Below are 26,600 nucleotides of genomic sequence, written 5' to 3' on the forward strand. Positions count from 1 at the left end.
ATCTTTCTCTTCTACTTTCGTTTCTAATCCTTGGCATGATGGCACGTGAAAAATGACATGGATTTGCATAGCCGCTAGTGATTTCCCCGTGCATTGCTATGCGAATTTAAAGAGTAATCTTAGATGAATTACGCATGAAGGAAATTGGTATAAAATTAGAAACTACTCCCTCCGTTCCAAATTACTCGTCACAGAAATGGATGTATCTAGAACTAAAGTACATCTAGATACATCTATACCTGCGACAAGTAATTCGGAACGGAGGGAGTAGTACTATTTTAATGGACAAATGTTCCATACTTGTACCTGTGAGTGAGCAAAGAATGTGCTTGTACACTTCACCACAGTTGCAACAATTAAATTGAGGCATACAACCTTTAGTAGTAAGTAAATAAATAATCTTCAAGGCACGACATATGTCTAGTAACAAAAAATAGACATGTTTGATGTGGTCAGCATGAGCTGCAAATTAGTGTTAGGCAATGGCATGTTAAATAGTAACTTCATTAATTTGCAGTATTGAACAAAACTTTTGGCGGTTGAAACTTTCTAACTAATCATCCCAAGATTGCTATGTCAATAGACCATCAAAATGATGTCATCGAGAAAAAATATAACAAGAAATACAAAGTATATTGATCATTAGCTTAATTAACGTTCAGAACAGGCAAAATCTATCTTCCATATACACTGAGCTGCCAGCAAAATTCTGTACAATTTACAAAGTTGCGCATTTTCTATGAGGCCCTCATGAATCATGAAGGTATTTGGCACTTAGTCCTACAGTACTGTACTCCTGAACCAAAAGGTGAATCGAGGTGCGTCAAGTTACAGCAGTGTAGGAACAGCTCATGCAAACCTCAAAGCAGTGATTGCCAGGAGACTTACGGCCCTGAAGAGAATATCGTTCATGCTTCTTTGTATCTTCACGGCAACCTCATCCTCCAACTTTGTGTCAACCGGGCCTCTGAATACGCTGGTGATTGTGTCCCGCAATCCATTTACCGCATGGGAGAGCCAGAAGAGCCCAAACCCAACGCCTGTGTGCAGAAGACGGGTGGCGGCAAAAGGAGTCCTCCCGCCGATAGCAACCTTGCACACGACCGACAGAAGAACAGCCAGGCCAGTTCCAGCAATGCCAATTGAGCACTGTGTCAACAGTTCAGTGATCTCAGGGCCTGCTTTCTTCAGTGAGAGAATTGTCGAGCTGCTTCTGTCCTTGTCCAAAAGGATTGAGAAAAAAGCTTCGCTGGCATGGAAATAATTGTTCTGATACATGTCACGTTCATTGATGGTTTTTCCTTTCTGTTTCTTCTTCGATGGAGATTTTGCTTTCACATTTGCATTGCTGAGTATCATAACAGAATCATATTAACATGTGCACATGACCTTGGATACCGTATAAACAAAAGGTGCAATTCGCAATTTGCCATATCACAGTATATAAATTTCAACATGAAATAATTTCCATGTGCATACTCAGGCAATTCAGTAAGGTTCACCTTCCAAGTTCCAAGGAATTGGTCCATGCAATGGTTATCCCGGTAAAGTAAATTAGACAGCTGGGTTACCAAACTATCCATTGTGATACTACTGGTATAGCGACCATGCTATTTGGTATATAACGCAAAACCTCACCAGTACATCAAGGTGTATATTTTAAAGTGGATATTCAAACAACGATGGCTTTGTTTCAAATGGTATTTTCTGTTTTCATAGGAAAATCTTAATACAAAATGCTAATTCTTTCTTTTGCACTTTGTGGGTGCATATGGGTCAAGGACTCCGCATTTAGATGCAACTAACATGTCACAATCGGAATTTGGAAGGAATACAAAAATTGTCACACTATATGCCTAACCTATGGTGCAAGTGATTACCAAAGTAGTAAACATCAGGGAGGTATATGCTGTGGTAACCAGCAGGTCAAAGAATAAACATAGCAGCATCAGAGCTAGGCATGGAAGTTACCATAATTGAGTACACCATGAGAACAACAACATAATGAAGTAATACATAACCAAAGAAAGATGCACTACCTTTTTGGAGCATCAACTGCGGTGCTTGCTGATTTTGAATTGGATTGACTACTATTTCGGCCCCTTTTCCTGCTTGTGCAAAAAAACAAAATTCTATATCATGTAACTGACAGAAATAAAAATGGTATGCATCCTGATAGAAATGTTATTTGTTAGGATATAAATTATTAACCATAATATTTTGAAGGGGTACAGAAATCAGAAACAATGGATAATTACTTCTAAACAAATCGTTGTCAGGCAGAAGTGCAGCCTCTAGATCCAAGGGTAATATAATACTCGAGAGATAATTTTAACATTGCATGCATTCAGTAGTTTCTACTTCTGTATGGCTATAGTAAATCCCTCTTCTACGATAAGTACATAATAGAGACAGTTTCCTAGTTCAAAAAGATAACATATGTGGCATGCATCCTGCTGAGCAGGAATGATTCCAAATGTCCAGTTACCCACGTGCCAGCATGTGCAGCTGACTAGGAATGATTTAAATACGACAATGTCATGCAAACCGGACGTAACTAATGGGCCAGCTGCAGCAAGTTCACACAGGATACATATGCTATACCAAATTATACCAACTCTATAACTTTCGCTCAGTAATTGAATACGCCAATAATGACAAAATAAATTGATAAGGAGTCCATTCCCTTATACGAGAGTGGGGACTATGCATAACATAAACCTTAGTGAATGAGTGAATAAGATGAGGAAAAGGGTTCACATGGAGCATGATGCTTCCAATTATTACCTGTCGAAGTATGGAACTAAATATGCAGCCTTGCAACCACTTGCTTCTCGTTTAGGTACATTGAACTCTAAGAAAACCGAAAGTAAGTCTCTCATCTCGTCTCCACTGCCAGTGAAGATGACCCGGCCATTTTCATCAATAGCAAGGGCACCTTGGGACTGAGCAAATTCCAAAAGTGGATCAGGGATGATAAGTTGATTTTCTGATAGATACTGCAGAGGCTCCTCCAATCCAAACTCATAGATGGATAACTTGTCATCAGGGATGATAAGTTGATTTTTTGCTAGATACTGCAGAGGCTCCTCCAATCCAAACTCATAGACAGATAACTTATCATCAGAGAAATATGGTTGACCACCCATATTAGCTGATAGCATCTGATGTCCCGTAAATTCAGTAAGCAAAGAGGCATCAAGTTCTTTGACATCAGAACCTGACATTAGAAACTTTAGGATTTTCTCTTGCCTTGCACACTGCTCAGCAATCCCAAGGCTAAGTCGAACCGAATCGGGGTGGGAATCTGTTACAAATAAATAAACAGGAGCCATCAGAGATTGAAACGCATGTAAAACTTGACTTTTACGGTGGATAAACTATGAACCAAAGGATAAACCACTTAGCGAAAGTTCATAATTAACCTTGGCCAGAACTATGTGTATTATAGTGCCACAAACAGCCAACCTACTTGAAAAAGGCAGTGCGAGTCCAATAGACAACGTTTCACTTGCTACACAGACACAGCAATTGAAGTGTAAAGGAATGTTTTTGTGCCACTTTTGTAGACGACGCGAAAAAAAAGGTAGTATCAGTTTTGTAGACCACAAGCTAAGGCTCATGCAGCATGCTTCTTGTTGAATGCAGTGCAACTTCAGTCGACAATCTTCTGCGTGCAGCACAGAACAAAGCAGTCGACGTGTACAGGTTTCTTTTTTTTGGTCACTTTTTAAAACCTCGAGCCACGGCTCATGCATCGTGCTTCTCGCTTCTTTAAGTTCACAATCAGGTACCTTTAATTATTGCTGCGTTCAGTAAATCAGAATATAGTTGCTGTTTACAGCAGAAAAACAGGTTCTCTTGGAAAGAGAGTGCACTGCCTAACTGTAAGTGCTACTGTCACGATTTGACGCCCGGGTGTAACCTCTAATGAGGCAAACGTTAAGCTCATGAGCCACATAGGCTCTGAAGCCGTCTGGTGCAGCATCCAATGATCAAACGAGGCAAAATATAGCAGCATGCAGCATCATATTCAGGAGACAGGGCCAGCCAGGCCGTAACGGGTTTGTCTGGATTGCGAACCTTGCACGTCGATGAGCGCGGCGCTGTCGAAGGTCTGGTAGGCAGCGGCGGCAGCCTGGCCGATCCCGGGGACCATCATCTGCAGGGGCTGCTGCGCCTGGTAGGCGCCCTCGAGGAGGTGCTGCTGCGGGGAGAGCTGCACGGCGGCGCTTCTCCCCGCGTCCTGCTGGGACCTCTTCCCCTGGAACGGCAGGACGCCATGGAGCTCCTACACAAGTACACAACCACGTCATCATCCCGTCACGTACGGCGGCAAATCGGACGCGAGCAGAGGCTGACGCAGGCGGTCCGTAGAGGCTGGGCGCGCGCGAGGGAGCGTACCTTGGAGGGCGCGAGGATGACGGGGGAGGCGGAGGCGGAGGCGAGGAGGGAGAGGTCGCCAACCATCGCTCGCGAGGAGCGGATAGAGAGGGCGAGAAGGAACTCTCAACGAGAAGGGAGGTGGTGGGGGGAGGGGAGGGCGGGGGATAAATCGGCGGAGTTACCGATGGAAGGGGCGGCGTGGAGGCGCGGAGGCCCCGGGAAAATGACCGGCGATTTTGCCCGGCGCGGCGTCGGGAGGGGAAATCGAGGGGGATTTTCTCGGGGTTGGTCGGCCGTGGCTGTGGTTGGGTGGGTGAGGTGAGGTGGCCTCCCTTGCCCTTGTGGCGGAGGAGGAAGGTTCGCGAAGCGGACGGGAGTGCGGGGCACGGGAGGCGGAGACCGCGGGAATGTGTGGGCGCGGCCGCGGGTGGCTTGTGGGCTGTGGGCTGTGGATGCCCTGCTGTCGACTGTCCACGGGGCGCCGATATTTTTGCGGGCGCGGCCGACGGGGCGTCTTGGCGCCTGCCGACCGCCGAGGTGGATGTGCTGAATCTGATCGTCACGGATTCTCGGTTCATGGTGACCTCGTTACTCGTCATCCGTGGGGTGGGCCATGGAAGACAGGGATGGCAGTTTTTTCTTTCCGTGGTGAAAACCGATGCTGTGCGAAACCTATCTTCCTCGTGTGGTAGAGTTTGATGCTCCTCTTCAGAATCTTTTGTGTTTCCTCACATTTTTTTCATTTTTCCGAATCCTCTCGAGAGCATCCACAACCCGACTTGGCAAATCCAACCTCCTATACGCGCGCGGACGCTCCCAGACACAGTTCGTAGACAGTGTCCGGCCACATATAGTTTTTTTGTTTTCACAACCGGATACATCAATTATGACCGTCCTTGTTGTGCCGGCCACGTCCATGTTCGGCGGCCGTCTAAGCCCCTCGAAGTGGAGGTGCAATCGTCGGCGAGGTAGAGTGGGACATGAGACACGCACCGGCTCACGGGACTCGGCGCCAGCTTTGTGTTGGACCTCACATTCTCACTTGGGTAGTGTCTGGCCGTCATCTTACTCTCCTCCCCACCATCTTCCGCGGCGGAAACCAGTTGTTGGAGGTGGATTTGGCAACAAGTCCTTCAATTGGCTCGACGGATGGCTAGATCTGGTTGATGCAGATGATATCCCTCCATTCTCTCTTCGTTGCTGAGGTGCGAATGCGAAGAGTGGTAAAGATTGGCTTTGGCTCCCTTAGATTTGGAGTATCAAGGGAAAATGGTTTATATTTCTCCGGTGAAGCAGCATCACCAACTTTACATTTCTCCCATTCTCGTCTCAAACAGGACATTGTAAAGTACACACATCGCTGCAAATAAGGAATCTAATGCGGGCGCCGCTGAAATGATCTTTCGGATATCAAACAACTCACAAGCGGCAGCAACTATCTCTCTCTAGTGGCAAAGAACTGCATGAAACACTCTCAAATATATTGGAGCAGATAACTAGCTTGGTTTACAAGGATGCAACCCAAACCATGAAAGTTATGAACCTAGGAAGGAATCACAAGGATCGTATATGGATTCGGGACATGCCCTCCAATCCACACACACACACAAGCTAATACCAATAGAAACTAGTTGTCGTGGTAGGCTCACGGCAGATGTCATAGGATGGCTAAGGAGGACAAACACAAGGGCACCGGTGGGCTCCAGAGGCGAGGTTGGCACAAGCAAGTGCATGACACGAGACGTACCCAGGTTCGGGGCTCTCCGGAGAAATAATACCCCTAGTCCTGCCGAGTGTGGTTTATATGAGGTGGATACAGGTTTGCTCCTAGAGTTGTTCTAGGGAAGAAGGAAGACAAGCCAGTGCATGGGTTGTTCCCTCTCTCTCTCTGTGTGTGTGTGTGTGTGTGTGTGTGTGTGTTCTACTGATGATCGATCCTTTGCATGGAGGGGCACCGGGGGTCTTATAGGTGTTGGGGAACGTAGCATGCAATTTCAAAATTTTCCTACGCTCAAGATCTATCTAGGAGATGCATAGCAACGAGAGGGGGAGAGTGTGTCGACGTACCCTCATAGACCGAAAGTGGAAGCGTTAGTATAACGCGGTTGATGTAGTCGAACGTCTTCTCGATTCAACCGATCAAGTATCGAACGTACGACACCTCCGAGCTTTGCACACGTTCAGCTCGATGACGTCCCTCGAACTCTTGATCCAACAAAGTGTCGAGGGAGAGTTTTGTCAGCACGGCGGCGTGGTGACGGTGATGGTGAAGTGATCCGTGCAGGGCTTCGCCTAAGCACTATGTGAATATAACCGAAGGCGTAAACTATGGAGGGGGGCGCCGCAGACGGCTAACAATGTTTGTTGTGTGTTCTAGACACCCCTCCCCACATATATATATATAGGTGGGAGGGGGAGGGGACAGCCATGGGGCGCCCCAAGTAGGAGGAATCCTACTTGGGGGCCTCCTCCAATTCGGCCTCCCCCTTTCCTTTTCTCTGGAGGGGGAAAGGAAAGAGTGGAGAGGGGAAAGGAAGGGGGAATCCTATTCCCTCTATTTCCTTTCCTCCTCGCCTTTTCCTTTCTCCACTTAGGCAGGCTCATATGGGGGCGCACCAGCCCACTAGGGGCTGGTCTGTCCCGCCCTTAGCCCAATAAGGCCCATATCTTTGCCGGGGAGTGCTTGGAACCCTTTTCGGTGACCCGATACATACTCGGTGTTGGGGAACGTTGCAGAAAACAAAAAAATTTCCTACGGTTTCACCAAGATCCATCTATGAGTTCATCTAGCAACGAGTGATCGGATGCATCTACATATCTTTGTAGATCGCGTGCGGAAGCGTTCAAAGAACGGGGATGAGGTAGTCGAACACGACGTGATCCAAATCACCGGAGATCCTAGCACCGAACGGACGGCACCTCCGCGTTCAACACACGTACGGTCAGCGTAACGTCTCCTTCTTCTTGATCCGGCAAGAGGGAAGGAGAGGTTGAGGAAGATGGCTCCAGCAGCAACACGACGGTGTGGTGATGGTGGAGCTGCAGTACTCCGTCAGGGCTTCGCCAAGCACTATGGAGGAGGAGGAGGTGTTGGAGAGGGAGAGGGAGGCAACCAAAGGCGTGGATGAAAAGTCCTTCCCCCACTATATATAGGAGGGCCAAGGGGGGGGCGCCGGCCCTAGGAGATCCAATCTCCTAGGGGGGGGGCGGCGGCCAAGGGAGGTTTCCCTCCCCCCCAAGGCACCTAGGAGGTGCCTTCCCCTCCTAGGACTCTTTCCCCTTGAAACCCTAGGCGCATGGGCCTCTTGGGGCTGGTGCCCTTGGCCCATGTAGGCCAAGGCGCACCCCCTACAGCCCATGTGGCCCCCCCGGGACAGGTGGCCCCACCCGGTGGACCCCCGGGACCCTTTCGGTGGTCCCGGTACAATACCGATAACCCCGAAACTTGGTCCCGATGGCCGAAATAGCACTTCCTATATATAATTCTTTACCTCCGGACCATTCCGGAACTCCTCATGACGTCCGGGATCTCATCCGGGACTCCGAACAACATTCGGGTTACTGCATATACATATCCCTACAACCCTAGCGTCACCGAACCTTAAGTGTGTAGACCCTACGGGTTCGGGAGACATGCAGACATGACCGAGGCGACTCTCCGGTCAATAACCAACAGCGGGATCTGGATACCCATGTTGGCTCCCACATGCTCCTCGATGATCTCATCGGATGAACCACGATGTCGAGGATTCAGGCAACCCCGTATACAATTCCCTTTGTCAAGCGGTATGTTACTTGCTCGAGATTCGATCGTCGGTATCCCAATACCTCGTTCAATCTCGTTACCGGCAAGTCACTTTACTCATACCGTAATGCATGATCCCGTGACCAGACACTTGGTCACTTTGAGCTCATTATGATGACGCATTACCGAGTGGGCCCAGTGATACCTCTCCGTCATACGGAGTGACAAATCCCAGTCTTGATCCGTGTCAACCCAACAGACACTTTCGGAGATACCTGTAGTGCACCTTTATAGTCACCCAGTTACGTTGTGACGTTTGGTACACCCAAAGCACTCCTACGGTATCCGGGAGTTACACGATCCCATGGTCAAAGGAAAAGATACTTGACATTGGAAAAGCTCTAGCAAACGAACTACACGATCTTGTGCTATGCTTAGGATTGGGTCTTGTCCATCACATCATTCTCCTAATGATGTGATCCCGTTATCAATGACATCCAATGTCCATAGTCAGGAAACCATGACTATCTGTTGATCAACGAGCTAGTCAACTAGAGGCTTACTAGGGACATGTTGGTGTCTATTATTCACACATGTATTACGATTTCCGGATAATACAATTATAGCATGAATAAAGACAATTATCATGAACAAAGAAATATAATAATAATGCTTTTATTATTGCCTCTAGGGCATATTTCCAACAGTCTCCCACTTGCACTAGAGTCAATAATCTAGTTACATTGTGATGAGTCGAACACCCATGGAATTCTGGTGTTGATCATGTTTTGCCCTAGGGAGAGGTTTAGTCAACGGATCTGCTACATTCAGGTCCGTATGCACTTTACAAATTTGAACATTTTCACGAATGGGATTGAAGTGACGCTTGATGTGCCTTGTCTTCTTGTGAAACCTGGGCTCCTTGGCAAGTGCAATAGCTCCAGAGTTGTCACAGAAGAGTTTGATCGGCCCCGACGCATTGGGTATGACTCCTAGGTCGGTGATGAACTCCTTCACCCAAATTGCTTCATGTGCTGCCTCCGAGGCTGCCATGTACTCCGCTTCACATGTAGATCCCGCCACGACGCTCTGCTTGCAACTGCACCAGCTTACTACCCCACCATTCAAAATATACACGTATCCGGTTTGTGACTTAGAGTCATCCAGATCTGTGTCGAAGCTAGCGTCGACGTAACCTTTTACGACGAGCTCTTCGTCACCTCCATAAACGAGAAACATTTCCTTAGTCCTTTTCAGGTACTTCAAGATATTCTTGACCGCTGTCCAGTGTTCCTTGCCGGGATTACTTTGGTACCTTCCTACCAAACTTACGGCAAGGTTTACATCAGGTCTGGTACACAACATGGCATACATAATAGACCCTATGGCCGAGGCATAGGGGATGACACTCATCTCTTCTATATCTTCTGCCGTGGTCGGACATTGAGCTGAGCTCAATTTCACACCTTGTAATACAGGCAAGAACCCCTTCTTAGACTGCTCCATATTGAACTTCTTCAATATCTTATCAAGGTATGTGCTTTGTGAAAGACCTATGAGGCGTCTTGATCTATCTCTGTAGATCTTGATGCCTAATATATAAGCAGCTTCTCCAAGGTCCTTCATTGAAAAACTCTCATTCAAGTAGGCCTTTATGCTGTCCAAGAGTTCTATATCATTTCCCATCAAAAGTATGTCATCTACATATAATATGAGAAATGCTACAGAGCTCCCACTCACTTTCTTGTAAACACAGGCTTCTCCATAAGTCTGTGTAAACCCAAACGCTTTGATCATCTCATCAAAGCGAATGTTCCAACTCCGAGATGCTTGCACCAGCCCATAAATCGAGCGTTGGAGCTTGCACACCTTGTCAGCATTCTTAGGATCGACAAAACCTTCCGGCTGCATCATATACAGTTCTTCCTTAAGATAACCGTTAAGGAATGCCGTTTTGACGTCCATTTGCCATATCTCATAATCATAGTATGCGGCAATTGCTAACATGATTCGGACGGACTTCAGCTTCGCTACGGGAGAGAACGTCTCATCGTAGTCAACCCCTTGAACTTGTCGATAACCCTTAGCGACAAGCCGAGCTTTATAGATGGTCACATTACCATCCGCGTCTGTCTTCTTCTTAAAGATCCATTTATTTTCTATGGCCCGCCGATCATCGGGCAAGTCAGTCAAAGTCCATACTTCGTTTTTATACATGGATCCTATCTCGGATTTCATGGCTTCTAGCCATTTGTCGGAATCCGGGCCCGCCATCGCTTCTTCATAGTTCGAAGGTTCACCGTTGTCTAACAACATGATTTCCAGGACAGGGTTGCCGTACCACTCTGGTGCGGAACGTGTCCTTGTGGACCTACGAAGTTCAGTAGTAACTTGATCTGAAGTTTCATGATCATCATCATTAACCTCCTCTCTAACCGGTGGAGGCACCACAGAAACATTTTCTTGAGCTGCGCTACTCTCCGGTTCAAGAGGTAATACTTCATCAAGTTCCACTTTCCTCCCACTTACTTCTTTCGAGAGAAACTCTTTCTCCAGAAAGAGTCCGTTCTTGGCAACAAAGATCTTGCCTTCGGATCTAAGGTAGAAGGTATACCCAATGGTTTCTTTGGGGTATCCTATGAAGACGCATTTTTCCGACTTGGGTTCGAGCTTTTCAGGTTGAAGTTTCTTGACATAAGCATCACATCCCCAAACTTTCAGAAACGACAGCTTAGGTTTCTTCCCAAACCATAATTCAAACGGTGTTGTCTCAACGGATTTCGACGGAGCCCTATTTAAAGTGAATGTAGCTGTCTCTAGAGCGTATCCCCAAAATGATAGTGGTAAATCGGTAAGAGACATCATAGACCGCACCATATCCAATAGAGTGCGATTACGACGTTCGGACACACCGTTACGCTGAGGTTTTCCAGGCGGCGTGAGTTGTGAAACGATTTCACATTTTTCTTAAGTGTGTGCCAAATTCGTGACTCAAGTATTCTCCTCCATGATCTGATCGTAGAAACTTGATTTTCCTGTCACGTTGATTTTCAACCTCACTCTGAAATTCCTTGAACTTTTCAAAGGTTTCAGACTTGTGTTTCATTAAGTAGATATACCCATATCTACTCAAGTCATCAGTGAGGGTGAGAACATAACAATAGCCACCGCGAGCCTCAACACTCATTGGACCGCACACATCAGTATGTATGATTTCCAATAAGTTGGTTGCTTGCTCCATTGTTCCTGAGAACGGAGTCTTGGTCATTTTACCCATGAGGCATGGTTCGCACGTGTCAAATGATTCATAATCAAGAGACTCTAAAAGTCCATCAGCATGGAGCTTCTTCATGCGTTTGATACCTATGTGACCAAGGCGGCAGTGCCACAAGTATGTGGGACTATCATTATCAACCTTACATCTTTTGGTATTCACACTATGAATATGTGTAATATTACGTTCGAGATTCATTAAGAATAAACCATTGACCATCGGAGCATGACCATAAAACACATCTCTCATATAAATAGAACAACCATTATTCTCGGATTTAAATGAGTAGCCATCTCGTATTAAACGAGATCCTGATACAATGTTCATGCTCAAACTTGGCACTAAATAACAATTATTGAGGTTTATAACTAATCCCGTAGGTAAATGTAGAGGTAGCGTGCCAACGGCGATCACATCGACCTTGGAACCATTCCCGACGCGCATCGTCACCTCGTCCTTCGCCAGTCTCCGTTTATTCCGCAGCTCCTGCTGTGAGTTACAAATATGAGCAACGACACCTATATCAAATACCCAGGAGTTACTACGAGTACTGGTAAGGTACACATCAATTACATGTATATCAAATATACCTTTGGTGTTGCCGGCCTTCTTGTCCGCTAAGTATTTGGGGCAGTTCCGCTTCCAGTGACCCTTCCCTTTGCAATAAAAGCACTCAGTCTCGGGCTTGGGTCCATTCTTTGGCTTCTTCCCAGCAGCTTGCTTGCCGGGCGCGGCAACTCCTTTGCCGTCCTTCTTGAAGTTCTTTTTACCCTTGCCCTTCTTGAACTTAGTAGTTTTATTCACCATCAACACTTGATGTTCCTTCTTGATTTCTACCTCTGTTGATTTCAGCATAGCAAATACTTTCAGGAATGGTCTTTTCCATCCCCTGCATATTGAAGTTCATCACAAAGCTCTTGTAGCTCGGTGGAAGCGACTGAAGGATTCTGTCAATGACCGCGTCATCCGGGAGATTAACTCCCAGCTGAGTCAAACGGTTATGCAACCCAGACATTTTGAGTATGTGCTCACTGACAGAACTATTTTCCTCCATCTTACAGCTGAAGAATTTGTCGGAGACTTCATATCTCTCGATCCGGGCATGAGCTTGAAAAACCATTTTCAGCTCTTCGAACATCTCATATGCTCCATGTCTCTCAAAACGCTTTTGGAGCCCCGGCTCTAAGCTGTAAAGCATGCCGCACTGAACGAGGGAGTAGTCATCGGCACGTGTCTGCCAAGCGTTCATAACGTCTTGGTTCTGTGGGACAGGTGGATCACCTAGCGGTGCTTGCAGGACATATTCTTTCTTGGCAGCTATGAGGATGATCCTCAGGTTCTGGACCCAGTCCGTATAGTTGCTGCCATCGTCTTTCAGCTTGGTTTTCTCTAGGAACGCGTTGAAGTTGAGGACTACGTTGGCCATTTGATCTACAAGACATATTTGCAAAGGATTTAGACTAAGTTCATGATAATTAAGTTCATCTATCAAATTATTAATGAACTCCCACTCAGATTAGACATCCCTCTAGTCATATAAGTGTTACACGATCCGAGTCGACTAGGCCGTGTCCGATCATCACGTGAGACGGACTAGTCATCGTCGGTGAACATCTTCATGTTGATCGTATCTTCCATACGACTCGTGTTCGACCTTTCGGTCTCTGTGTTCTGAGGCCATGTCTGTACATGCTAGGCTCGTCAAGTTAACCCTAAGTGTTTTGCATGTGTAAAACTGTCTTACACCCGTTGTATGTGAACGTAAGGATCTATCACACCCGATCATCACGTGGTGCTTCGAAACGACGAACTTTAGCAACGGTGCACAGTTAGGGGAGAACACTTCTTGAAATTGTTGTAAGGGATCATCTTATTTACTACCGTCGTTCTAAGCAAACAAGATGCAAAACATGATAAACATCACATGCAATCAAATAATAATAGTGACATGATATGGCCAATATCACATAGCTCCTTTGATCTCCATCTTGGGGCTCCATGATCATTTCGTCACCGGCATGACACCATGATCTCCATCATCATGATCTCCATCATTGTGTCTCCATGAAGTTGCTCGCCAACTATTACTTCTACTACTATGGCTAACGCGTTTAGCAATAAAGTAAAGTAATTTACATGGCGTTTCTCAATGACACGCAGGTCATACAAAATAAAGACAACTCCTATGGCTCCTGCCGGTTGTCATACTCATCGACATGCAAGTCGTGATTCCTATTACAATAGCATGAACAACTCATACATCAAATATATATCATTCATCATTCATCACAACTTTGGCCATATGATATCACAAAGCACTTGCTGCAAAAACAAGTTAGACGTCCTCTAATTGTTGTTGCAAGTTTTACGTGGCTGAAGTAGGGTTCTAGAAAGAACGTTTTCTTACCTACGTGAAAGCCACAACGTGATTTGTCAACTTCTATTTACCCTTCATAAGGACCCTTTTCATCGAATCCGTTCCAACTAAAGTAGGAGAGACAGACACCCGCCAGCCACCTTATGCAACTAGTGCATGTTAGTCGGTGGAACCGGTCTCACGTAAGTGTACGTGTAAGGTTGGTCCGGGCCGCTTCATCCCACAATACCGTTGAAGCAAGATAAGACTAGTAACGGCAAGAAAGTTGACAACATCTACGCCCACAAAAAATTGTGTTCTACTCGCGCAAGAAGAACTACGCATAGACCTAGCTCATGATGCCACTGTTGGGGAACGTTGCAGAAAACAAAAAAATTTCCTACGGTTTCACCAAGATCCATCTATGAGTTCATCTAGCAACGAGTGATTGGATGCATCTACATACCTTTGTAGATCGCGTGCGGAAGCGTTCAAAGAACGGGGATGAGGTAGTCGAACACGACGTGATCCAAATCACCGGAGATCCTAGCACCGAACGGACGGCACCTCCGCGTTCAACACACGTACGGTCAGCGTAACGTATCCTTCTTCTTGATCCAGCAAGAGGGAAGGAGAGGTTGAGGAAGATGGATCCAGCAGCAACACGACGGTGTGGTGATGGTGGAGCTGCAGTACTCCGTCAGGGCTTCGCCAAGCACTATGGAGGAGGAGGAGGTGTTGGAGAGGGAGAGGGAGGCAACCAAAGGCATGGATGAAAAGCCCTCCTTCCCCCACTATATAGGAGGGCCAAGGGGGGGCGCCGGCCCTAGGAGATCCAATCTCCTAGGGGGGGCGGCGGCCAAGGGAGGTTTCCCTCCCCCCAAGGCACCTAGGAGGTGCCTTCCCCTCCTAGGACTCTTTCCCCTTGAAACCCTAGGCGCATGGGCCTCTTGGGGCTGGTGCCCTTGGCCCATGTAGGCCAAGGCGCACCCCCTACAGCCCATGTGGCCCCCCGGGACAGGTGGCCCCACCCGGTGGACCCCCGGGACCCTTTCGGTGGTCCCGGTACAATACCGATAACCCCGAAACTTGTCCCGATGGCCGAAATAGCACTTCCTATATATAATTCTTTACCTCCGGACCATTCCGGAACTCCTCGTGATGTCCGGGATCTCATCCGGGACTCCGAACAACATTCGGGTTACTGCATATACATATCCCTACAACCCTAGCGTCACCGAACCTTAAGTGTGTAGACCCTACGGGTTCGGGAGACATGCAGACATGACCGAGACGACTCTCCGGTCAATAACCAATAGCGGGATCTGGATACCCATGTTGGCTCCCACATGCTCCTCGATGATCTCATCAGATGAACCACGATGTCGAGGATTCAAGCAACTCCGTATACAATTCCCTTTGTCAAGCGGTATGTTACTTGCCCGAGATTCGATCGTCGGTATCCCAATACCTCGTTCAATCTCGTTACCGGCAAGTCACTTTACTCGTACCGTAATGCATGATCCCGTGACCAGACACTTGGTCACTTTGAGCTCATTATGATGATGCATTACCGAGTGGGCCCAGTGATACCTCTCCGTCATACGGAGTGACAAATCCCAGTCTTGATCCGTGTCAACCCAACAGACACTTTCGGAGATACCTGTAGTGCACCTTTATAGTCACCCAATTACGTTGTGACGTTTGGTACACCCAGAGCACTCCTACGGTATCCGGGAGTTACACGATCTCATGGTCAAAGGAAAAGATACTTGACATTGGAAAAGCTCTAGCAAACGAACTACACGATCTTGTGCTATGCTTAGGATTGGGTCTTGTCCATCACATCATTCTCCTAATGATGTGATCCAGTTATCAATGACATCCAATGTCCATAGTCAGGAAACCATGACTATCTGTTGATCAACGAGCTAGTCAACTAGAGGCTTACTAGGGACATGTTGGTGTCTATTATTCACACATGTATTACGATTTCCGGATAATACAATTATAGCATGAATAAAGACAATTATCATGAACAAAGAAATATAATAATAATGCTTTTATTATTGCCTCTAGGGCATATTTCCAACACTCGGTACCCCCGAAACACTTCCGGTGTGCAAATACTATCGTCCTATATATGAATCTTTACCTCTCGATCATTTCGAGACTCCTCGTCATGTCCGTGATCTCATCCGGGACTCCTAACAACATTATGTCACCAAATCACATAACTCATATAATACAAATCCTCATCAAACGTTAAGCATGTGGACCCTATGGGTTCGAGAACTATGTAGACATGACCAAGACACCTCTCCGGTCAATAACCAATAGCGGAACCTGGATGCTCATATTGGTTCTCACATATTCTACGAAGATCTTTATCGGTCAAACCGTTATGACAACATATGTTATTCCCTTTGTCATATCGTCGGTATCTCCATACACTACAAAAAAAGACACTTCCGTGATGATACGTGTTTGTCACAATAGGTCACGTTTTCTGTCATGCATGTACATCCATGACAATTTTATGACAGAATCAAGATAGTCATACATGTGCTGTCGTAGAAGTGTTCAATGACATTACCAAAATTATCATCACGGAAGTGTCCACTTCCATGACGATAAATAGCGCGTCATGGAAGTGCTTTCGTCAAGGGTGACCAACACGTGGCATCCACCGTAACGGGTCGCCGTTAAGCTATCGAGTTCGGTTTTGGATCCGATAACCCGCTAACAGCCTGGACCAATGAGGATTTTGAACGTGTAAAATTCTCATTGGCCGGAGGAAACACGTGTTGGCTCACCGTTGGGATAGATGTCATCCATTCATTGGATAGGAGGCACCTATGATACGTCGACACGTGGCATGGCCCAATAGAGGCCCATTCCGATGAAAAGGCCGGCCCGTTTGACTTGGTCAGAAGGTAATGGGCCGGCCCACGGAAAGCCTGTTAATGACCTGTTCGTATATAGCCCATTTATGACCCGCTAACTCATGGCCCATTACGGCCTATCGGAATTAAACTCAGTAGCTTCATCTGGGCCATCCAATATGATTCCAGCCCGTTGTAACTTCCGGCCCATGTATGGCCCATGATGTCTTTCAGCCCATACGAGGCCATTTGTAACTCTTGGCCCATTAAGGCCCATGGTGAATCTGGCCCGCAATGAACAGTGTACCCCTTTATACCCATTAACGGCCCATTATTCCATTGGGCCGTTTCCAACCCGTGTTATCTTTCGGCCTTCTCAGGGCCCATTTATTCTTGGGTTCATTTTCAGCATTCAGTTACTTACGACCCGTTATTGGCCTTTTCTGCTTGTGGGCCAAATTCAGCCCGCGGTTACAATCGGCTCGTTTACAGCCTATTAATTCGTTGGGTCGTTTTCATAGCGTCATCAAATACGGTCGATTAATGATAGCCCGTTATTGTCGTCCCATGAATGGACAATTCCAAATCTAGCCCGTTTATGGCCCATAATGCGGTCTTTTATTGACCCATGTTTGGCCTATCCATCATACGACACATAGAAGGCCCATTGATGCTACGACCCGTAGAAGGCCCATTGTTTCTACGGCCCTTAGAAGGCCCATTGTTTCTACAGCCCGTACGAGGCCCATGGTAACTATAGTAAATATGTAGCCCATGGTTATTGTGGCCTAGTTTTAAAAAATATGTTATTGCGGCCACTAGCAAACCGCGGAAAAAGGGCTGTACTGACTACAAGAAAACAAATAAACAAGACAACAAGGAAATAAATAAGTAAGCAACTTATGCTAGGCTATCACGGCTATTACACATATTACATCCACTGGGCATCAAAGTTCACCACCAGTGCAACTATAGGGAACAAAACAGCATAGCATATACACTGGTTGTCAAAGTTGGCGACCGGTGCAAATAAACGCCGCAGCAAAACAAGTACAGAACTGAAACCACTTCAGAAGATCTGAAGAAACAATATCCTGGGTACCCATAATGCTGGCAAGATGCTTAGCAAGCTTATTAACTTTCTCTTGTTTGGCGCTTAAATCCTCTAGCACTTGCTGTTGCACCAGGAAGTATGCATCTGAATTCTGCAGGGACTTCCTCAGTCCTTCGGCTTCCTGTCGCATAACATCTGATCGATGTCTTTCAACTTGAAGTTGAGACTCAAGAAGCCAAACTGATTCAGGCAGCGAGTTCGAAGAGCTCGTGCCAGCAGTAGTAGCCAGTAACTCGAACACTACCTCAATACAGGACTTTGGGGTTGTCTCAGTGTCTTCAATATAGTTTTTATCAGCTTTCTTGGAGACCAACAGGGATGTCTCACTATCTTGAACCTTATCTGCATTACTTCCTTTACCATTGCATAACGGGGTACTCTTCTCCAATATTTTATCCGCGTTCTAAAAGAGAAACAAACAAACACATCACAGGTTTACAATGTAGTATATGAAACTCATTTTGGTAAACTAGTTCAGTAGTAAGGTGGACAGGATAATAACATGAAACAAACATATATCTATGTAGTATGGTCATTGTATGGCCTATATCATTCTAGTTTATATTGCCAAATCAAGATAGATACAGTTTGAATCATATCTATTTAAGACAAAGCAGCATAGATAGAATAAAAGTGTGGGAAACTACACAACAATAACAACACTTGTAATGTGCATGGCATGAGAGCATAACTGTTTATTCAATTGAAACTGAAATCAACATAGAGCAAGTTATAATAGCAAACATGTTAAAGAAACAGGTTTAAAACATACCTGTTGTGCCATTGGAGTTTCAATTGCATCCTTCAAATTTGAAATTAGTTGGTATGAATAAATACAGTGATGCAAGAGCAAAGTAGTATGAACCATAGCTACAAAACCTGACTAGAGAACAATTCTTCTTCTGCTTTTAAGCGTTGACTTGGGGTTCAGAGTGGTGGTCCTCGTGCTTTGGGCACTGCAGTTGCCTTACTAATTGCTGGTGTTCGGGTGCTCTATGGTGGAGACAGTGTTGTGTCAACTGGAACTAGGTTACTATCTGCTGGGGTTGGGGTTAGAAGGGGTGTAGCTCGTTCTCTGTCCAACTGGGTAGGGGTACAATCTGCGTGAGTCTGGGTTATGTGTGGTGGGGCTGGTTCTTGGGCAATTACAACCGTGGTTCTATCTGCATCGATAGGTAGCACGATCTTTTCTGAAGACCGTGTTTTTACTCCCACAGGCACTGCCATCACCCCCTCCAATTGAAATGGCTGATAAACAAGAAAAGTAATTGAATGTACAGACATTGTAAGAGACATGTGCAATGGATAGTAGGGAAGAAAACAGTGCATGAAATAATTCACATTTATGTTGTCTAACCAAACAGAATAGCGGGACATAATTTCACATATATGATGGCTAATTAAACAGGATAGCATGACGCAATTTCACATGTATGATGGATAACTAAACATGATAGAATGACATACTTAAAAATATGATGACTATGTAAACAGGATGACATGATATAACTATATGATGTGTCTATTAAAGTGGTTGGCATGCCATAAATCACGAACATGTCATCGATGGAAACATGATGACATGATATAATTCATGGATAGAATGACATAATTCAAAATATGATGACTATGTAAACAGGATGAGATGATATAACTATATTATGTCTTTAGAAAATGGGTTGGCATGCCATAATTCAGATACACGTTGTCTATGTAAACATCTTGGCACGATATAATTCAAATATATGATTTATATACTAAGCAAGTGAGCAGAGGGCAATCGCATATATGATGTGTCAACTAAGGAGATGACATTCAATATTGTGTATATGATGTAAAAACTAAGCATTGCAATACAACATATGCATGATATGAGTAATATAACCCTGCCAAGTTTGAGCATACACCTCAGGGGGATAATAGGACTAGTCATCTACCTATGAATCCTCCTCTGAAGAGCTATCTGTAACCAGCAAGATATCTACTTCAGCAGGTAGCATTGTCTGCTCTGAAGACCTTGTTTTCACTCCAGATTTCTCCATCACCAATTCAAATGGTTGATGCACAGGAAAAGCAGTTGAATATACAAACATTGTCGACAAATGCAACGAGAAATACAAAAAAGTACAACATGATATAATTCAAATATATGACGCTTGGCTAAACAACATGGCATTGCATAATTCACATATATAATGCATTGCAACAAGATAGCATTGCATAATTCATATATATAATGTCTTGCAACAAGATTGCATCGCATAATTCAAATATATGGTAATTAGACACTAAACATGTGGCATTCACACAAAAGCATGTCTAAACTAAGCAAATGACATAGCAATGCAAGATACCATATGCACGATATGAGAAACACAACCCTGCCAAGTTAGAGCATGCACCTCGGGGGGGGGGGATAGGACTGGTCATATGTCTCTGAATCCTCCTCTGAGGAGCTATCCGTAACCAGCAAGACATGCGCTTAGTCAGATAGCATTGTCTGTTCTGAAGACCTTGTTTCCACTTCAGATTTTCCCATGCCCGTGCCGAATGGCTGATGCACAGGAAGAGTAATTGAATGTACTAAAATTGTTGACAAATTTAACACGTAATAAAAAATTATGACATGATATAATTCACATATAAGATAACTGGCTAACCAGGGTGGCATTGCAAAATTCACATATATGATGTCTGGCTAAACAAGATGGCATTGCATGATTCACATATACGATAAAGAAACTAAACAGATGGCATTGACACAAAGCATGTCTAAACTAAGCAGATGACATATTTGATGTATACAGTAAGCAATGCAAGGCACCATATGCATGATATTACCAACATCAGCATGCCAAGTTAGAGCGAAGACCTCAGGGGGTAAATAGGAGTGGTCTTCTCCTTCTGAATCCCCCTCAGAACAGTTATCTTCCTCTTGATTATGATCCGAAATGGGTGGAGGGGGGCTGCCTTTGCGCCCACCATGGAGCGACGTCTGCATGAAATTTTATTTCCACGCAAGGCTCGTCTCTTTTGCTCTACATGTTCAGTTCCACCGTGTACAATAACTGACATGCATAGGAATAAAACATAGTGAGATTGTGTAAGGAGTGCATGCACAAATCCAGAGTGATGGTTGCAAACTGTGGATAGACCCAAAACCAATGATGGCAGGCAGATAATAGCTTTAGTTAAAAAATACAGATAATGGATCCTTTAATGTTTGTTTGCACCTAACATGAAACTCATAGTAGACACCCGAGATTAACCAGATAGTAGACAGATAGTACTGATTGCTTCCCCAATATGTACCCCACAACCATTTAAAAAGTCAAGTTTCAGCATTAGTTTGGACCTGACTCGGAGTCTAATAGGCGAACACGACGATAAAGTAGCATATCATCATATTAAGCGATGCATAACATAAGAAGACATGGAAGAGTGCTGATACGTCTCCGTCGTATCTATAATTTTTGATTTTTCCATGCCAATATTCTACAACTTTCATATAGTTTTGGCAACTTTTTATACTATTTTTGGGACTAACATATTGATCCAGTGCCCAGTGCTAGTTCCTCGTTGTTGCATGTTTTTTGTTTGGCAGAAAATCCATATCAAACAGAGTCCAAATGGGATAAAAACTGACGAAGATTTTTTTTGGAATATATGTTATTTTTGGAAAGAAGAATCAACGCGAGACGATGCCCGAGGGGGCCACGATGCAGGGGATGCATCCCAGGGGGGCAGGCGCGCCCTGGGCCCTCGTGGCCACCCCGTAATGCGGTTGATGCCCTTATTTCACCGCAAGAAAGCTAATACCCGGATAAAAATCGTGTCCAAAATTCAGCCCAATCGGAGTTACGGATCTCCGGGAATTTAAGAAACGTGAAAGGACAGAATCAAAAAACGCAGAAACAGAGAGAGACAGAGAGACCGATCCAATCTCGGAGGGGCTCTCGCCCCTCCGCCGCCATGGAGGCCATAGACCAGAGGGGAAACCCTTCTCCCATCTAGGGAGAAGGTCAAGGAAGAAGAAGAAGAAGAAGGGGGCCCTCTCTCCCTCTCTTCCGGTGGCGCCGGAACGCCGCCGGGGCCATCATCGTGTGACGGCGATCTACACCAACACCTCCGTCATCTTCACCAACATCTTCATCACCTTCCCCCATCTATCTACAGCGGTCCACTCTCCCGCAACCCATTGTACCCTCTACTTGAACATGGTGCTTTATGCTTCATATTATTATCCAATGATGTGTTGCCATCCTATGATGTCTGATTAGATTTTCGTTGTCCTATCAGTAATTGGTGAATTGCTATGATTGGTTTAATTTGCTTGTGGTTATGTTGCTGTCCTTTGGTTCCCATCATATGATCGCGTGTGTGGATCACAACATAGGGTTAGTTGTATGTTGATAGGACTATGTATTGGAGGGCAAGAGTGACAGAAGCTTCAACCTAGCATAGAAATTGATGCATACGGGATTGAAGGGTGACCAATATATGTTAATGCTATGGTTGGGTTTTACCTTAATGAACGTTAGTAGTTGCGGATGCTTGCTAATAGTTCCAATCATAAGTGCATAGAATTCCAAGTTAGGGATGACATGCTAGCAGTGGCCTCTCCCACATAAAACTTGCCATCGGTCTAGTAAAGTAGTCAATTGCTTAGGGACAATTTCGCAACTCTTACCACCACTTTTCCACACTCACTATACTAACTTTATTGCTTCTTTACGTAAAACAGCCCCTAGTTTTTATTTACGTGCTCTATATATTCTTGCAAACCTATCCCATTACACCTACAAAGTACTTCTAGTTTTATACTTGTTCTAGGTAAAGCGAACGTCAAGCGTGCGTAGAGTTGTATCGGTGGTCGATAAAACTTGAGGGAATATTTGTTCTACCTTTAGCTCCTCATTGGGTTCAACACTCTTACTTATCGAAAGAGGCTACAATTGATCCCCTGTACTTATGGGTTATCAAGACCTTTTTCTGGCGTCGTTGCCGGGGAGTTATAGCATGGGGTGAATATTCTCATGTGTGCTTGTTTGCTTTATCACTAAGTAGATTTTATTTTGTGCTCTTGTTTTCTATCTTTAGTTATGGGTAGGAAACGTAAAATACCAAAAAAATTAGTGGTACCTACTGAACCAATGGTTGAAGAACCACTCAAAATCTATCACATTACTGAAGCTTTTTACTTGGATCATCTTCGATCTCTATGTGCTCGGGCTGAAACCCCAACTAGTTTAGTTGAGGGCAAATCTTTAGATGAGCATGCTTGTTATGTGCGATACCGCATATCTGAAAAAGGGAAACTTTTGCTAGATCAAATTCACCATTTGCAGTGCTATGCTTGGAACTTATGTGAAATATATGATTGTACTTGTTGTTCTAAAGACCCTAAGAAACACCTTTCTTACCAATGTGGGTTTAGTGATAATGGAATTGTATCTTCGTATACTAAGGGTGTTTATGATTACTATGATGTTCAACAAATTGAAGAATTTGTTGCTTTTAGGAGTACTTGTGAAATTGCTTCTTTTATTGAAGAGTGTGATACTACTCTCTACAAATCTGAAAATTTGGCCATATTTAAATATTGCTATAATAATTATGCTTCTAATCCTTATATTAAACCATATATTAAGGACTCCTTTGCTGTCCAAGAAGAGACTAATTGATGTGGAGCATCCCACGTTCATCCCCATGTACACTCCGACTACTCTCCAAGCCTCAAGTGAACATAAGACGAAACCTCAAGTATACGCCATTGGACACAAGGTGAACTCGCTCCTCTCCGAATCGTCACTTTTCACATGTGAGACATGGCTACTACCTCAAACATGTGTGCTATGCATGACCAGGAACCAAGAGGAAGCCCATAGACAAGAAGGCGAGGACACCAAGTGCGAGGAACAAGAAGAAGAGTTGCGGAAGAAGCTCCAGCCACCGGATGACCGGCGACCCCGCACCCGAGCCCAACGAGCGGACGTTCGACGCCAGCGGACGACCAGCGACCGGACGACCGGCCACCTCCGAAAATCCGGCACTCCAGCATCCGAGCCAGATCAAGCGGACGTCCGACGTCTACCGGACGTCCGCCCGCCCGTGAGCCACTGGACGACCGGTCCTCAGCGGACGTCCGGTATCTGTCTGCGCACAGTGTTCGGGCCCGAGGCCCATGTACCCCTTCACTTCGCTCCTTTTGCACTAAGACTATAAATAGACCACCCCACCTCCTAGTTAGGGTTAGCAAAGGATTAGCTCATATTTTTTGTGAGAGCTTTGCTCATCCACTTGGATACCTTCTCCTCGGAGATTCGAGCCTCCACCGGAGAAGATCCCCCAAACGAATTCAAGACCCCTTTTAGGGAAGAACTAAAGACCTCCTCACGGAGAAGACCGGCTACCCTTGTATCATCATTAGTTGTCCGTGGGTCGTGTATCTTTCCTTATGTATTCGAGGATCTAGCACATGTGTGACTTATTCGTGTTGGTTTAGTGTTTCCTCTTGTGTTTTCCCTCTTTTCCCTCTCGTGTTCCTCGTGTTTTTCACGGGATCCGCTCCTTTCATGAAAGGTCGGCCGATTAGGGTTCCACCCTACATCATCTTGGTATCATGAGCCACGTTGATCATGATTTCGGAGCCTCCCCTCGTTGTTTTCTAGCCTAATTTTGTTGTGTTCTTCCCTAAATTCGAAAATCCCCACCAAAAATAGCCCCAATTTTTTTTGTGATTTGTTGGTTTGACGAAGTTTTGTTGGATTTGATCCATAGATTTGCTTGGTTTCAAGTGGATCTAGCATCTCCCCAAGTTTCCCCATCTTTCACCCACAAAATCTCATCAATTTTGACCTCAAAATCCCCAAATTTCGCCCAAAATCGCGTCCCGAATCTCAGATCTCGAGTTGACCCCAACCCACCGGACGACCGTCGCTTTACCGGACGTCCGGAAACCCAGGAAGCATCGGACGTCCAACCTTACCGGACGGCCGGAACCCCTAACCCGAGCTGAAATTAGCGGATTTCCGACCCGACCGGACGTCCGGTGACTGGACATCCATCCATTTCCGGACGTCCGCTATGTGTAAAAATTGACTTCGCTCAAATTTTGTTTCGGCCATAACTAATTCATCCGAACTCCGATTTTGATGTTCTTTAGCTCGTTTTGAAGCTCTTGACATCCCCTTCCCACAAAAATACCATCAACATCTTTTGACTCCATCAAAATTTGTGAATTTTGGCATCTTTGCCTAGGGCTTCCACCACATCATCCGCTACACCACCACCGACTTCCGCAACCTAACCAATTTTGTTCCCCATAGCATTAGTGGTTGCTTGAGTAGTGATTCGAGTCTCCTAAGGTGTTTCAACTACTTAGGACGGTTGCTTCCTCATCAACCACCACCACCACTACCGCATAGGCTTACCCACCATACATTTCTGCCACACCGACTTAACCCAATTTTGTTTGTGTTGTGAGTTGTGTCTCCTAAGGTGTTTCGGCTACTTAGGGACCGTGCTTCCAACTCCGACACCGTGTATAGTACACCACCATAACCTCCACTTCCACATTGACTACTCGCATAACCCATCATTCCACCACCGCATCCCGCTACCACCATTTTGACATTTGACATTTGAGATTTTGAGTTCGCGGTTTTTCCATTTCCTAAGGTGTTTCGGCTACTTAGGGATGAGTCTCCATCATCTTGGTATCTCCATCAAGATCACCGCCACTCATCATCGACACGGAAGGTAACCTCCATATCATCTCGGTATTGTGGTATCCCTCCATTGTATATTCCCTTGCCATTGCATTGATAACCCCTATCCCATTTTGCGTCACTTGCCTATCGAGACTAGCCTTTGAGTATTGCCGGCAACGTTACTTGTGCACATTAGTGATCTACACCATACATTGCATACATACCATACCATATCGGTATCATCTTGGTATCATATCATCCTTTGTGCCACAAGTTTGTTCCCGCATATATAGAATTGCTATCTTGGTTTGTGCATTGTGCAAAAGTGGCCCCCAAAAAAGAATAAATCTTTTAAGCAAAGAAAAAGAGCAAACAAGCTTGTAAGCAAGTGCCATAAGCATCATACCACATTGCATATAAGATTATCATATCCGATCATCTTGGATCATACCACCGGAACATCATATACATAGCATACTTGGGATAGAAGTCGCTGCATTTTTGTCTCCTATAGGTTGTGCACAAGTTTCGTATCCGCCTATTGAGCAATCGTGCTAGCGTCTCTCTAGAGTTGTGCAACAAGAGCATTTTCCGTGGATTCCACATTTTGAGCTCATTCCTTGGTTGCACGACCCCATTTATCTATCCGTGTGTGTGTTTTCGTGTGCCACATATTGCTATTGGTCTACTTGTTTCACTTGCGAATTTGTGAATCTCTTTCAATATTATTGACTCTTTATAACATTTTGCATCAATTTTTTTGTGCCACTATCCTCACCGAGCTCCACCATAAGCCTTACTTGTGTAGGTGTGAGAAACCAACAAGACTTGGTACCAATTGTGCTATTTCCTTGTCCACATTGGAGTGATCATTGATTCACTTTCAACTTCGGTCAAGGTACATTTGGTATACATTCTTCTCCTTTCTACACTCATATTTGCTCGAGTACTGTGATGGATAGGCAAGGCATTTCATCTCCGGTCTTCCACAACAATGACGGCGTGAACAACTACATCACCAAAGCGTCAATCTTCGATCTACAACAACAAATGCAAGGCGCACAATCAAGATTGTGAGAGCGCATTGAGAACCTCTCCATCGACATTCGTCACTCTGAAGCAAGGAAA

The 26,600-nt window shown here is 45.2% G+C and overlaps 1 protein-coding gene across 1 annotated transcript; it reads right to left on the reverse strand.

The window, feature by feature from the left end:
• Positions 1–614: 614 nt before the first annotated feature.
• Positions 615–4,563, reverse strand: LOC125548625. The gene is made up of 5 exons (XM_048712196.1): positions 4,405–4,563; positions 4,084–4,291; positions 2,788–3,307; positions 2,040–2,108; positions 615–1,348 (listed from the first exon to the last, which is right to left on the reverse strand). The coding sequence occupies exons 1-5, from the start codon at positions 4,468–4,470 to the stop codon at positions 850–852; spliced, it is 1,362 nt and encodes a 453-aa protein (XP_048568153.1). The 5' UTR covers positions 4,471–4,563; the 3' UTR covers positions 615–849.
• Positions 4,564–26,600: the final 22,037 nt, after the last annotated feature.

The sequence above is a fragment of the Triticum urartu genome, chromosome 1, assembly GCF_003073215.2.
Source record: "Triticum urartu cultivar G1812 chromosome 1, Tu2.1, whole genome shotgun sequence".
Classification (NCBI taxonomy): Eukaryota; Viridiplantae; Streptophyta; class Magnoliopsida; order Poales; family Poaceae; genus Triticum; species Triticum urartu.